We start from the raw sequence: 15136 nt of genomic DNA on the forward strand, positions 1-15136 counted from the left end.
GGGGCTCCGCGCCCGGCCGAGGGGACATAAAGTTTTCGCGGCGGCCGCCGCTCGGCGGGGCGGGCGGGTCCGGCAGCCCGCGAAGCCCTCGGGCCGGGCGGGGGCCAGGCGGGGCCCGGGGGTGCTCGGGGGTGCCCGGGGCCGCTCGTCCCCCGCCGCTGCTCACCTGCCCCGCGGGGGTGCCGGGGGCGGCGGCGGCGGCCCCGCCAGCGCCCGCCTCCCCGCCCGCTGCCATTAGCGGCGATTACCCTAAACACTTGCCGGTCGCCGCCCGTCTCCCTCCAGGCATTGGCGCGGCCGCCTGTCAATCAGGCCGGCGCCCCGCCGCGCCGGGGCTCCGCCGTGCCACAGAGACGAGCCGCGGCGGCGGCAGACACAGCCCCGAGCGGGGCCGCGCCGCGCCGCGCCGGGGGACGCGGCGGAGGATGGAGGAGGAGATGCAGCCGGCGGAGGAGGGGCCCAGCACCCCCAAAATCTACAAGCAGCGGGGTCCCTACAGCGTCCTGAAGACCTTCCCCGGGAAGCGGGCGGCGCTGGCCAAGCGCTACGAGAGACCCACCATGGTGGAGGTGCCCCGCGGGCGCGGAGCGGGGCAGCCCTTCCCGCACGCCGCCGAGCCGCTGCCCTACGCGCCGCACGGCGCCTTCCCCAACGGGCCCGCCCGCCCCGGCGCTGCCCCCGGCGCTGCCCAGGGCCACCCCCGCCCGCCGCCGCCGGCCCCGAGCTCCTCGGGCCGCTACGGCCCCTGCCCGCCGGTGGCGGGGGGCGGCGGCGCGGAGCTGAGCGCAGGTACCCGCAACTCCTCTCTCTCCTCCGCGCAACTTCGCGGGGCACTTTGCGGCGGGCGGGAGCGGCGTGGGGCTGCGGGCTCCGCCGCCGAGGCGCGCACCTCTCCCGGGCGGCTGCCGGGGGGCGCGGGGAGCCCCGCTCGGGGCGGGCGGGGACGGGGCGGGCGGCGGGCGCTGTCCGGTGCGCGGGCACCCCGAAGTTCCCGCGGCGGGCGGGGCCGCTCCCGGCCGGCGGTGCCCGGGGCCGTGGGCAGGGCGGCGGCGATGGGGCTGTGTCGGCGGCCGCGCAGCACTTGGCGGGGCAGGCGCCGCCGGCCGGTGCGCACCTGCGGGAGGGAGGGAGCGAGAGAGAGAGAGGGAGCGAGAGCTGCTGCTGCTGCCGCTGCTGCTGCTGCCGGCGTCGGGCGAGGACGGGGGGAGCCCCGGGCCGGCCGCTCCGCTCCGCTCAGCCCCGCTCCGCCCGGCCGGGGAGGGCGGCAGGCTGGGGCCGGCTACCGGAGGAGCTGCTGGCAATGGAGAGGCTGCTGATAGAGAGAGCGGTGGTGATTTTAACAGGAAGAAAATAGATCGGCTGCTTGTCTGCACCGTTTTCGTAAGATGCAGTGACAAACAGGAGATCAAATTTTTTTTTTTTTCTTTAAAGGTGTAAGATACCGAGATGCTGAACGCATATCTTTCCTCTAGTGATGGCTTGGAGTTAAAAACCACGTAGATCTTGATATGCAACCTAAATTTGGCATCAGGAAATGGGAAATTGCATCTTTAAGCAGAGTACAATCAAAAATGAATTACAATAAATCCTATATAATTGCATAGGTCATTCTCTTTAATGAGATTTTATTAACCTGACTGTCAAGCTTTTGAGTCAGGCAGATATTTTATCTTCTTCAACTGATAAAAGTGTCAGCTATAAACCACCATATAAATATTCATAAATCTACACATCTGTGGCAGCCTATCAGCATCATTCTTTTGGACATTAAAAGCATTCTAATTACTTTCTGTCTAGCAGAGCTGAAATGCTGCCTGTTATAGTATGTGCTTGGCAGGCATGATTGCTTTTGTTTGCCATCACAAATAGCAGCATCCTATTTTATATACTGATGGTCCAGAATATATTCAGGGTTTGACTGAACAGGATGAATATTATGAAGCACCATCTGGTTTTGATATCATCGGGTATATTAACTCATCTGTTAATTTTTGACACATCATTGATTTATTTATTTAGAAAAATTGGATCCTGTTTTGGTATGTTGCTGTTTGCCTTTGTAACAAATGTGATGACATTTCCTTACTAAACAGGGAGAGACTCTGGTTAATAGGATATATGGCTATGTTCTAATGCCTGTTTATGCTTAGAAGTAGCCTTGTAGTGGATGAATTTAGCATGTCTTGTTACAAATAATTCAAGTACTTTACCAAAAAAGTTTAACACTTGAATAGATTAGCCAGAGAATTCACATCTCTGGGACATAGTTCTGTGATCCGTGGCAGAAGGTCATCTTTCTTCATGAAATTGCTTCTTATATGAAATGCCCAAATGGTGGTATTTAAGTATTCTTTGTGGCCCACAATCAAAACACTGATGATAAATGTGACACCTACATTTCTTTACAGAAGCAGATGACGCCATGGAAAACATTCAGCTGTCTGGTAGATGATACATGAGACCATATTAACAGCAAAGCCCTTTGGGCTTCGATGAGCGGAAGTTTGGACTGTTTTTCCTGACGTTATTGTGCTAACCAGGCCCTAGAGCAGGCTTCAGGGCTTGTCTTTGATTTAGTTCTATGCTAAAGAGAGTGAAGGAACTGCCATGTGTGCCCCAGAGTTCTTTGAGGTCCCTGTCCCTTCAGCTGCACATTCAGGCTTTACTGTAGGTTCCTATATGGGTCCCAACTCATCCTTTGCTCGGGTAAGTTACAAGAGAAACAGAGCAGGAGGAAACAAACCAGAAACTTGCTACAGTGTGTACAAGTTGTATTTTGCACAAGCTGTTACCAGAGGTGGCCCACAAGTTGGAAAGGGGACTGGAGCAGGTCCCTCTGAAGACCGGCTGAGAAGGTGGGGGCTGTTCATAAGAGAAGGCTGCTTGGACACTTCATAGCAACCTTCCAATATCTTAGGAGGGCCCACAGGGAAGCTGTGGAGGAACTCTTCAAGAGGAACTGAAGCAGGACAAGGAGTAATGGGTTCATTAAAAGATGGGAAATTTAGGTTAGATATGTGAAAAAAAAAAATTACTGTGAGGCTGATGAGGCACTGGAACAGGTTGCCCAGAGAAGCTGTGGATGCCCCATCCCTGGCAGTGCTTAAGGCCAGGCTGGGTGGGTCTTTGAGTAACCTGGTCTAGTGGAAGGTATCTCTGCCCACAGCAAGGGGTGAGGATCTAGATGAACTTTAAGGTCCCTTCCAAGCAAAAACGTTCTGTGATTCTATAAAGCAATAGGCAAGGCTTAGATGTCCTGGATATTTTAATCCCATAGGTAGGGATGTTTTGCTGAGCTGTGTGCCCATCCTTCCTGCTTGGTGATGGGGGAACACCATGCAGCTTTTTCCTGAGAGCTGTAGCACCACTAGGATGAGCAGGAAGCTATTTGGGACCCCAGTGCTGTATGCATGTGAAGAAATCCCATTGTCCAGAAGCTTGAAATCCTCTTAACTAATGTGTGAGCCAATTTAATAGCACAGGCCACCCCTGGGGAAGCAGAGTTGGGGTTTTGCCCCTGGAAAGTGAGAGCATTTACATGTTCTCCATGCACTGTCACCCTGTACTTTGGCCAGCACCTGTGGGGTCTCTGTGCTCCCCACAGCAGCATGAGAAACAAGCCCAGAACACCTCTCAGCCAGAGGTTCATCTCAAGTGATGGGTGGGTGTTGTAGGGAGGGACAGATCATCCCCTTAGAAGGTGTCCAGCTGTATGTGCATTCTCCACAAGGCAGTCACCATCCATGATGTGTACAGTTTGCCCATTTAATTTATCCTCAACACTTGGCAGGTGCTTACTTGAATAAAGGGGTGGAGTGCTCTAGGGCAGTTTTGTAGGGATACCCACTTCCTCGGTTCAGAGATACCCCTCTTTTTGCTGATACCTTTTCACTTGTGCAGGCAACAGTGAGCAAATAGCCAGTAAAACACCACTCCTGGGATGCCTAACTCTGTGCCAACAACTTAAACACTTAATGCAGGTGATTCCTAAACTTCAGGCATGACATTTCTGGCCCCTTGGATTCACAGCTCCAAGTTTGCTTTTGAAAGTGAGCACCTCAAACACAGTCACGACTGAAGATGCTTCCATATTTTTGCAGCTTTTTCTAATGGTTAGAACTCTTCCCAAGGGTAACCAGATTTTCCCTTGGTTGCTCTCTAAGAGACCACTCTCACCTCCAGACTCCAGCAGAATTGCAGGAAGAGGGGCTAGGGAATGGAAGGAAAACAGGAATTTTCCACCCAGTGCCATGGTGAAGAAAAATTTAGTTTGAGACCCCATCATGCAGGGAAAGATCCTGCATGAGAAATGTCATCTTACAATGAGAAATGTGAAGCTGCACTGCAGCACAATCCTTCTCTCTCCTCTAGAGGTTACTCTGGTGTTGCTGCTGTGAGCCACATGGATGGATTCATTCAAAGCACCAGCATATACCTATTCTATAAAATATAAACTCTTTAATAATCTATCCACATTATTTTCCTGGAATGAAAACTATCTGTCTTTGGTAGTATGTGCATTGAACAGTCCCATAATCCACCAAAGAAAGTCCTTTTCCTTAGGAAAGCATGATGTAGACCTTACAGTGCAGCTTAAAATTTAGGGTGGGCTTTCATGGAAAGCAGAGGAAAAAGAGCAGAGCTGGTAACACCTGTTAGCAGTGCCAAAACCATGGCATATTTAAAATGACCAGTTAATAAAGCTCTGTTATGCCCAGACAGAAAAACAGTTTGTTCCATGAACAGCTAAGATGAAGATCAGTGTTTTGACCTTACCTTAGAAATTGTGAGCCCTCATCTGGAAGCAGATCTCTCAGATAAGTGCTGAAATGGCCAGACACTTGTAGTCTTAATCCACTGGACTGTCTCGATGATCTGTATGCAAAATGCCCAAGAAAATGTTGTGTAGTCATAGGAGGTGTCACATGCTCTCGATTTTGTGACCTAACCACAGTATTTACAGCAGTGGTCATATCTAAAAATATAATGGCCAAGTCTCTGTGCTTGGATAAAGGCCAGTTTGAGGGGTACAAGGCTGCTGCCCCAGGATCTCAATTCATAAAAATATTGTAATAAACAGATCAAGAAATACAAATAGTCAGGTGAGAGGGCTGAGTCACTGCAAGGTGAAGAGTGAGACAATTGGAATTGCTAAGGAACCTGAACGTCACAATCTTGCTGAAAATTAAATACCAATGAATACATTCCCTGCAGAGGAGAATGTATGGTATTCAGACCCACTCAATATTATAAAGATGACTTTTTAAACCAGCTGCCCAAGAATACAAAGGAAACTTTGGAAAAGCCACAACCTGAATCCAGAGCCACTGAGACACAACACACTGCTTATTAATAAAGCTGTCTGATCTAAGTATTGAAAAGATCCATAGGTGTGGGAAAAGCTGAAGGTTTACCTGCCAAATTTTCCAGACATCTTTTTTGATGCATTAGTTAGTGTAAATTATCAGAGTGAGTTTCAGACATATTAAACCCTGTTTTCAGTCTGGCAGTTGGAGAGCTGAGAACCTCCCCTAGTCCCAGAGTCAGTGAGAAAATGATGTAAAGATGCTGTGTCTGGGAGTTGGTACCTGATTTGCCATATGATAGTATCTTCTGGTTGCTTGCAGTCCCAAACAATCTAGTTAGGAATACTTGTGCTTTTAGCAGTTTAATCCTGTTCTCTTAGCACTTCATGGGTCTTAGGCAGCAAGTCCACCTCCAGGCAAATGTCTAGTTAAAGTCAATAGAAGCTCTGTAAGACTAAAGACTCTGGGGTCTGAGACATTAGAATTACATGGTTGGTGAGCAAGGTAATAAGGAAAAGGAATATCACAATAAGACTTTAATAAACTGCTTACACTGTTTGAGTCCAGTGCAGTGATTTCACTGGAATCCTACTTTCATAGAAAATACATACATTATGTTAAATCAATTAAGAATCACAGATTGGTGTTTATTCAGTAGTAATCACATAAAAACAACTTTTTGTCATTTCTTAAGTGATTAGACATTGCACAGTGCTTGCGTTTCTAATTATAGACAGTCTGTAAGAGCTGAAATCCCAATTTCTACAATATATGCTAAATGGACAACATTTTTTTTCTCCATCATAAGAAATAACTGCAGTTATCATTCTCATTTAAGGTTGTTCAGACTGTGGGTGTGTGCACTATTACTGGTGTAAAAGTCTCTTCAAAGTAGAACCTACTTCAGCACATATTTCCAGAATATGTGCTGAGGGCATCCCTCGCTATTGCTGTCCAGCAGTACCCAGAAAAAAAACATTTGGGATCTCTGGGTTAGCCTTTCAGATGAGCCCTGCTTTGTCATGGCTCATTTTTATGTCTTTGAGTATGGGTTGAAGTTAAGAAAAAAATCACTAATTGCTGTTATTGTGTCTTTGTAATAGATCTGATACTGAAGATTAGATCAATAATGTCATTTCTGCATAAAATTTCAGTTACATTTTAAACCATTATCACAGTGAATATGCCTAATGCATTAAATTTTAAAACAAAACTAATAATTAATTTAATCTTTACAGATGTTAATGTGTATTTTGGTATTCTTCAAAACTAGTAATTTGAATGTCAGGTTACCTTTTGCTGTTTTTAGAATAAACCATAATATTGGAGGAACATCTCTTATAAGAGTCTAATCCCTTTTCAGTTGTTTCATTCATATCTTGTCCCCATGCAACAAGGATATGCAAAGAATACGTAACTGTTTTGTGAACAGAGACAATAATGATTAAAATACAAACAGTATAGATGACTTCAGGTCTGGAATCAGATTATAGGATTAAAATGAATGAAAAAACCATTCTGTAGTAGGATTGCAAAGTTACAGTCAATATCATCCTGTAATAATGTGGAAAGGGGAAATGTGGAAAGAAGTAAAACAAAGAAAGCACATCTTGGGGGTGTTAGTGATGCTTGAATTTCCTGATTTCCTTTTGGTTTAAAGCTGCCATGTCACCAGGATTCTATTCTTCTAATTCATGTTACATCTCCTGTGCTGTTTTGCAGTGGCGTTGGTTGTAAAAGGGTTAATGACAGCTGGCCTTAGGTTAGTGTGGGAAAGGAGAAGGAGAGGCAGTGGGTGATGGACCTGGTACCTCACTGGCACCCACTTGCAAAGGGGGAGCAGTGCCTGGGCATTTCTGCCCTTTGCAGTTTAGTGTGGTCAGAGGGTATTGCATAAAGCTCTGGATCTGAGAGGTGTTGTAGAAATCTGCCTTCATTAGTCTGAGCCTGTCTCCAGGAGTGTGATATGGCTCATAAACACAGGAGGCTGATGCTGAGGATGCTTGCAGTGGTCTTAGGGCCACTCCAGTCCTTCCCCTGGGCAATCCCTGCATGGCCCAGGCAGCCTCATGGCCCAGCACTGGGCTTGGGCTTGCTCTGTCCAGGACCCTCAGGTTCCTGTTTTTTCTGTCCTCAGGAGATCACATCCTCGGGTTTTGTGCCAGGGAGGTCTCCTCTGGCTGCATCTGAGGCTGAAAGTATTTGTATGCTGCTTCAGCCCTGCCCTCTTTCAGAGATCTGGAGCATGGTACAAATGCAAATTAGTGTTGTTTCAAATATTCTTCAGGTCAGCTGTAGTGACCTCAGTGTAAAGTAGATTTTCCACCAGGCAGTGGTAGATCTTGAAGAAGTGCTGTGAAAAGTGCTGTGGTATTTTCAGGGTCCCCCGTTGTAGGGAGGAAATGATGAATCTGACTCCATGTTCTTAGAAGGCTAATTTATTGTTTTATTATCTTATATTATATTAAAGGGTACTATACTAAAACTATACTAAAGAATAGAGAAAGGTTACAGACAAAAGGCTAAAAGAAGAATAATGAAAAACTCGTGACTCTCTCCTCAGAGTCCAACACAGCTTGACAGTGATTGGTCATGAAGTCAAAACAATTCACATGAAACCAATGAAACAATGGCCAGTTGGTAAACAATGTCCAAACCACATTCCAAAGCAGCAAAACACAGAAGTGAATTAGATAATTACTGTTTTAATTTTTCTCTGAGGCTTCTCAGCTTCCCAGGAGAAGAAATCCTGGTGAAGGGATTTTTCAGAAAATACGACGGTGACAAAGTGCCACCCCTTAAAGGCCTGAATTCTGAACATTTCTGTTCTTTATGTGTTATGAGTGTGATGAGGCTACTGATGAAGTTATGGTAAATGAAGGTCTGGGGTGCTCAGTCTCATGTATCTGTAGCAGGTTGCCTTTTCAAAAGTAAATGCATTTGTCACTTTCTAAAAGTCAAGCCTGCCTGAGAAGTGCTCTCCAAAATTGGCAGTGCTTTAACCTACCAGTCTTTTTTTTCTTTTGCAAAATGTTAGCTACATCTGTTTAGATACCTAGAGGAAATTAGCTTTGAATAAGGTAAAAAAACATTAAAACGTACTGTTTTTGCTGGGGAGCCTAACAGCTGGTATCATAAATATCCTGGTCATTTTCTGTCTGGTTCCAGGAAGTATTATAGCAGCCTGAGCTATACATGTAGACATTGCAGAAGTGAGCCATCCTGCTCTGTAGGTTTAGCTTGTAGCTGCTATTGCTCCCTGAGACATGACACCTCCTGTCATGAGAGGAAAGCTGACTGGGTGCAGCACGGCATCCCTGTCCTAATGCCAGAGCTGAGCTGCTGTCTCCAGAAACTGCTGCACAGTCCTGTGCAGTTTCCTGACTGTGTGCTGAGCATCCTGAGGAACTCCACTGTGCCATACTGGCCCGCCTGCAAACCTGCAGCATGCCTTTGCTTGATTTAAGGAGAGGGGTTTGTGCTTATCACTCTGGGTAGTTCCTGGACATATCTGGAACCAAGAGCAAAAGGAACAGAAGCAAAGTCCGTTGAATTTAGGGTCAGTTGTGTGGAGTGTCCTGTGCCCAATGTCAGACAAGTGCATCAACGACAAAAAGAAATAAAGCTTGGAAGCCTTGTTGGAGAGGAACTGGGCATAGGACAAAGGTATGGTGCAAAGTCCTACAAGAATGTAGAGTTAATGCCCTCCAACAGCTTGAAATAGGCTTTCTGGGCAGTACTTACTTGAACTTGTAGCAAATTGGATGTAATTTGTGTTTTCTTCCCCATTTTCCTGACTTAATCCCTCTGAAAGAAGGTGTCAGTAGGCAGTGTCTATCATCACAATGCATTTCTGATTAACAGCAAGGTCACAAGGGCACTCTCAAAATAGAAACAGAGTCAGGATTGTTTTAAATCACAGTGTTGCAGAAGTATTAAAGCAGAAGCCATAATTTTAATATGTTCAGAAATAAAATGCATGCTACTGTAAACAGTTGTGTACATTCATCTAGCTGCTACTGCCTGGCATAACCTCTTGCATTAGGTTTCTGTGATTCATCTTTTCTTTTGTTGCAGAGAGTCGAATGATTCTGGATGCCTTTGCTCAACAATGCAGCCGGGTTCTAAGTCTCTTAAATTGTGGTGGAAAACTACTGGACAACAATCACTCTCAGTCCATGATTTCTTGTATAAAGCAGGAAAACCCAAATTATAGTGAAAGACAAGAGCACTGTCAGCTCGGGAAAATGGTCCATAGTCAGACGTCAGACATTTTAGACATAGAGATGCAGTATATGCAAAAGAAACAACAAACCTCAGCCTTTCTGAGAGTTTTTACTGATTCCCTTCAGAACTATTTGCTTTCTGGGAGCTTCCCTTCTCAGAACACCTCATCAATAAATGATTTTAGCCATTTGGCAGATGTGGATCCACTTTCAGCCTCTCCAGTACACACTTTAGGTGGATGGACATCTCCGGCGACATCGGAATCCCATGGTCATCCATCATCTTCTACACTTCCAGAGGAGGAAGAGGAGGAAGAGGAAGAAGGTTACTGCCCTCGGTGTCAAGAGCTAGAGCAGGAGGTAATTTCATTGCAACAAGAAAATGAAGAGCTTCGTAGAAAGTTGGAGAGCATTCCAGGTAAATAATCTCCTGCCATGTAATGTTGTTGTGGAGTGATAAAAATAATGTGGGTGATGGTTTATTTAAAGTTCTAGTATTTTTTAAAGGTTGAAATCATAATAATCAAACACTGGAATTTGTCTCCAGCCAAAATTCCTATAGCTGTGCCCAGCGGAAAACTACCTGCTGATATCCATCTCTATGAATATTGAGTCCTACACTAGTAAGGTGTGTTCAGGTGGGATGTACTTGTAATCCCAAATTCCAAATATAAATGTGGTGGTTTGTCATAGTAATTTCAAACATAAGCTTTCATAACTCTTTATCTGTCTCGTTCTTTAATTGCCATTACAGCTTATAAACCTAATTCCTTTTGGAGCTCCTGCCTTTTGGTTACTTAAGGAAACTATTCAAAGTTATATCCATAGTTTTACCTGAAATAATTTTGGCTTTTACTTTGAACAGTTTCTCCTTAATTGCTGCTAGCTTAGTGAGAAGCATTACTACATCTCCTCCCATTCGTCTTCAAATAAATCTGAAAAAAAAAAACCTACAAAAACCTAACAACTTTTCCAGTTCAGCAATACCTAGAAGCCACTGGGAGAGAGAAAGAATTCAGATAGAAACCCCTTCTGTGAAAAGCTTCTCTTGCTCTTTACACCTAGGACCTCTCACTTTTCAGGTGAGCCAAGATACTTGAAGAGTGGAATGGGATAAGAACAAAGTATCTTGGACCTGTATTTTTTAAACTTTCAGCACAGGCAAAAATACACCTCAAATAGTAATGCTAAAAGCAAATTGGAATTTAGCAAAGAAAGAAGCATACATCATGCTTTTGACACATATAAACACTGGGGAACAGCGCCTTTTTTACCTGAACTCAAGGTCTTAGAGTAGATCCGTAAAGAGTTAGTTGAACTGATCTCAGAATGGCAGAAATGCATGTCTAGTACAGCATGAGCTGCAAGAGAGAAAATACTTCAAAGATGCTAACTATGCAGAAAGGAAGAAGGCAGTAACCAATTACTGCCCCAACATGTAGAGGCAGTTGCAAAATCTGAGCAAAATGCAAGCAGTAGTCTTCATCATTCTTCTCCCCAGCTATCAGTGATGTACTACGCATTATTTGTATCATATCATGTTTTTCTTTGGTGCATTGGTCCATAGGGATGCTGGCAAATCCCATAAGCAGCATTGTTCAGTGCAAAGAAAACCCAAAATTTATAGTAACTCCCTCACCTCTCCCAAAAACACAGAGTTACCATGACTCATGCACTCTCAGTGGTTTCAGCAGGGGTTAGTACATCATCTGGAACTGTGTGACAAGGGGAATTGTGTGGACTTCAATTCCTAGGGGGTCCTACCTTCAGGTGTGAGACCAGAAGTGATCCTGTAGGGTCTCTAACCTGGCTGACAGCTTTCATTCAGTCACCTGTACTGAACACAGTAATTTATTTTTTTACTTTCACTAATGCATAACTTGTATTTGACTTGAGTAGTATCTCGCACAGCCTCCAGTTTCTGGTGAGCAGTGGCTGTATCCCTTACCTGACATTTGGTTCCAGTGCTTAATGACACTGGTGAAAATATGTGCCTTGTTCCCTGCCTGACTACCTGAAATCAGCTTTTAGCCATTGACTTTTATGCTTTGCTCCACTAAATGAAGTGCTCTATAGGTCTTGGTACTTCTTCTGATTGAAGGTACTTACAGACTGAAAGCTGACTTAATTTCCATTTTAAATAAACAAAGCAAACAGAACTGTTTGAAACTCCTCAAATTACCTGAATCCTTCTTTGCAGTTTCTTTCCTCCCCTTCTGCTAATTTCTTTAAAATCTGGGCACTGGAAATGCATGCAATATATTCCTATGAGCCTGATCAAAGGTGAATAGACTCTTCACTTGTACCCGTGGTTTCCCTGGTGGGTTGTGCAGCTGAGCTTCTCATTCTGTGCACATTTCTTCCTAAAAGTACACACTTTGTATTTGTCTGTGTTCATGTACTAAGTGTTCCAGATTGTCCCACTTGCCCACTGTTTGCTGATTTGTCAGTTTCTGTATCATCCAGAATTTTTCAAATTGTTTTTAAATTAACTTTGTGATACTGGTTAGGAATGTTGAATAGTTTTGAAGGTGTTGTTAGTCCTTGTTGGGCCTTTCTAGAAACATGCCTATTAATGGTGATTCCTGCAAAGACAGATATTTAGGATGTCAATAGCAGGTTCCTGATACATATTTGGTTTGGTCTGCTGGTGTTGTGTTGCTACTTTTGCAATCAACTAACTCATGGTAGGAAGTGACATGCCCTTCAGGAGTCTGGGTGTCTTACATTGTTCAGCCCGGCTTTTTCAGGCAAATCTATAGACTTATCAAAGAATGACAATCAGGTTAGTCTGGCAAGTTCTACTTTCCATAAGACCATTTTGACTAGAATTAATTGTACTCATATTCTTTAGTTCTTTATCATTTGAATCCCGTTGAGATTGCCTGTATTTTGCTAGGATTAATGCTGGGTTAAACAGCAAGTATTTAGCTGGGTCATCACACTTACCCTTTATCTCCCTTTAAAAGTGATAAACATGCATAATCATAGCCATTTTACACCCCCCAGGAGTCATGAAACTCCTTGTTTACAGAGTATCAAAGGAAGCAGACAAACATAAAAGATGTGCAAGGAGGTAGGACTTCACCTGCCAGCATAAAATCATCATCAGATACATCTGCTGCTTTCTGGTGACACATCCAAATAGATCTGAAGTGACCCATGTGTTTGCAGAAGTGTTAAGAGCCACAGAAGTCCCTGAGATTTTGCTGCATGGTAGAACAGAAATCCTCAGGCAGTCACACAGCCACCACTGAGCAAAGTTAATCAAAAATCAGCTAAAGGCAATGTCTAATTGTTTTTGTCTCTAGTGTTCATTTTGCTCTTGTGAGCTCCTACTCCCAAAAAAGCTGGCAGAAATTTTTCTGTGTTGCCCAGCTCTGTATGTAAACAGGAGCTTGCTCTCTGTGCCTTTTGTTTGTTTGTTTTTGGCCCATCAAGATGTTGCATACATCTTGAGGGAGGCAGAAAGGAGGGAGACAGGAGGGAGACAGAAAGCCCTCTGCAGAGTGTCAGTGTTGTGTGCCACCATCTATCACATCAAAGTAACCTCAGAGCCCAAACTTCCTTCCCTGCATGTTCATCCCCCTCACTCAGGCCGTCCGCGGGGCCAGGGGAGGCACTGAGCGTGGTGGGGAGGCAGCCGAGGGGCAGCCAGGTGGCTGTGAAGGTTGCCATGCTGTCCCCATGGAGCCACTGAAAGGGCAGGACATTTTTCCATGGTGGTTTCTCTTCCCAGGCTTGGGGGAGCGAGTGCAGAGCTGCTGGCTGGGGCTGACAGGGGACCCTGTGGGGCGATGGCAGCGCGCGCCGTGCCCTCCCCACGGGCACTGGGGCTCCGCCAGCAACTCTGCCAGCAGAATATAAAAGCACCAACCCCTCCCTTCTGCTGTATAATATGAATCATTCTGTCCTTCTCCTGAAATACTTTGCATTTCTTTTTTTTACTTTCCATATGCAAAAGCCCTTTTAAAATCCATGAGAGTTTGCGATCTAAAAATAGTTGCCGCTATACATCTCTGCCTCAAGCTTTGCAAAGCAAGGCTCACAAAAGAGACTACCACAAAAAAGAGTGTTTTCTCTACAGATGTAAAGGCAATGACACTTTTTTCTTTTTTTAACAAATATTACAGAAGACATATCCTCCTGTAGCGTTTGGACACAGAAAATAAGATTTTTCAGTGTTCAGGACTCTGCCCTGTTGCTGTAGAGCCCTTCAGTTCTGTAGGATCTTTTTGCCTGTAGCCTAGCATCACTCTTTGGCAGATCACCACTGGAGAGAAACGATGACATGAATAAAATACCCCATATATTTCGGTTGCTGGATGGGTAGATTTTTTTTCTCAAAGAAACCCCATTTGATTTGACTGAAACAATACTTAAATTTGTGTGAAAACTTAATTGTTCCAGCTGTAGAATAAAAAAAAATTCATATTTTAGTGCTTGGGGTTTAAAGCAGTGCAACTTCTTTCAACTTGTCCAGTTTTCCCAATATTTATTTTTTTTAGGGCAAAATATTAACCAAGCATTTTCAGTTTTCAATTCAACTGAACGGAAGAGAAGCATTTTCATTCGGTGAGTTAGCGTGTCTTCCTCTGAAAAATAATTGAAGTTTAGGCAATTCCTGGAAGGAATTACCTAGATTGGCAACCTCATCATTGATTCTTTAAGGTTTTGAGATCATTAAGAACAAAACAAAGTAATCCATCCACATGAGAAGAAAAGTGTCTCCTAGTTTCTTTCCTCTCACCAATTTCTGTATAGAAATTGCTGTGGCTGTGAAACTTTCCCAGTAGTAAATCTAAAGACATATTTGTGGAGCTGCATACAAGACATGGATTTTAACCATGAGGATATTAAACAGCTCTTCATTATAATCAGCATGATTTTCTCACACTTTTTTATCTGAAAGGGAAAAAATATTTTCAGGTGATTAAAGCAAAGGTCTATAATCATGAGTTAGGGTTTGTCTCCTGGTTCTCCCAGCTTTGCTGCGTGGTTTTGGATAAAGCAATCTGAAAGTAGTAAAAAGTTGTGATTTAGTAAGTATATGAAGCAGTGTGTGACAAATTCAATGATTATTCTAAATTTGTTAGCCCAGCAGCAAAAAATACTCCAGCAAATAGCAGAGGGATGGGGAAGGAAAACCCCCTAAAATGGTGAGTCCTGGTCACCTATAGAGGCTGCATTCATGGTGGCTGGAAGTAGCCAAAGCAAAGTGGGATTTGTAGGCAAAGTTAATATCAGTGTAATTGAAAAGTCAGACAAGTTTTCCAGGAGGTTTTGTATGCCCAAGGCTTGACTCTTCTTCCTGACTATTGGATGATACAATAAAAGATATTACTTTTCCCTACAAATCCAGTCTCCCTTTATACTTTCAGAGCCTCATGTTTCCAAAGAGCCTACCACAGCCACAGTGTGTTTAAAGCAGCCATCAAGGGTTATGATGAACACTTTTTCATGTCCTTTTTTTTGTCCTTTTTCTTCATGTTCACATTTAACCACTTCTTTGGTTTCCCTTGATGTTCTGGATGTTTTGGTCTGATCTGTGGCCTTGTTCTGCTCTTCAGCTTCAAAGTGTAAAGTTACAGTGAGAAGAGAGAG

General features: G+C 44.5%; 1 protein-coding gene across 1 annotated transcript in view; it reads left to right on the plus strand.

Moving 5' to 3' along the window:
* The first annotated feature begins 403 nt into the window (after positions 1-403).
* BEND4 (BEN domain containing 4) overlaps positions 404-15136 on the plus strand; it is a 32240-nt gene continuing 17507 nt past the window's right edge. Inside the window, exons 1-2 of the mRNA XM_063157361.1 lie at positions 404-789; positions 9384-9950. Coding sequence (XP_063013431.1) covers positions 426-789; positions 9384-9950 — 931 coding nt within the window. The 5' untranslated portion in view covers positions 404-425. The remainder of the gene's footprint in view (positions 790-9383; positions 9951-15136) is intronic.

This window comes from Melospiza melodia, chromosome 5 (assembly GCF_035770615.1).
Source record: "Melospiza melodia melodia isolate bMelMel2 chromosome 5, bMelMel2.pri, whole genome shotgun sequence".
NCBI classification, from domain to species: domain Eukaryota; kingdom Metazoa; phylum Chordata; class Aves; order Passeriformes; family Passerellidae; genus Melospiza; species Melospiza melodia.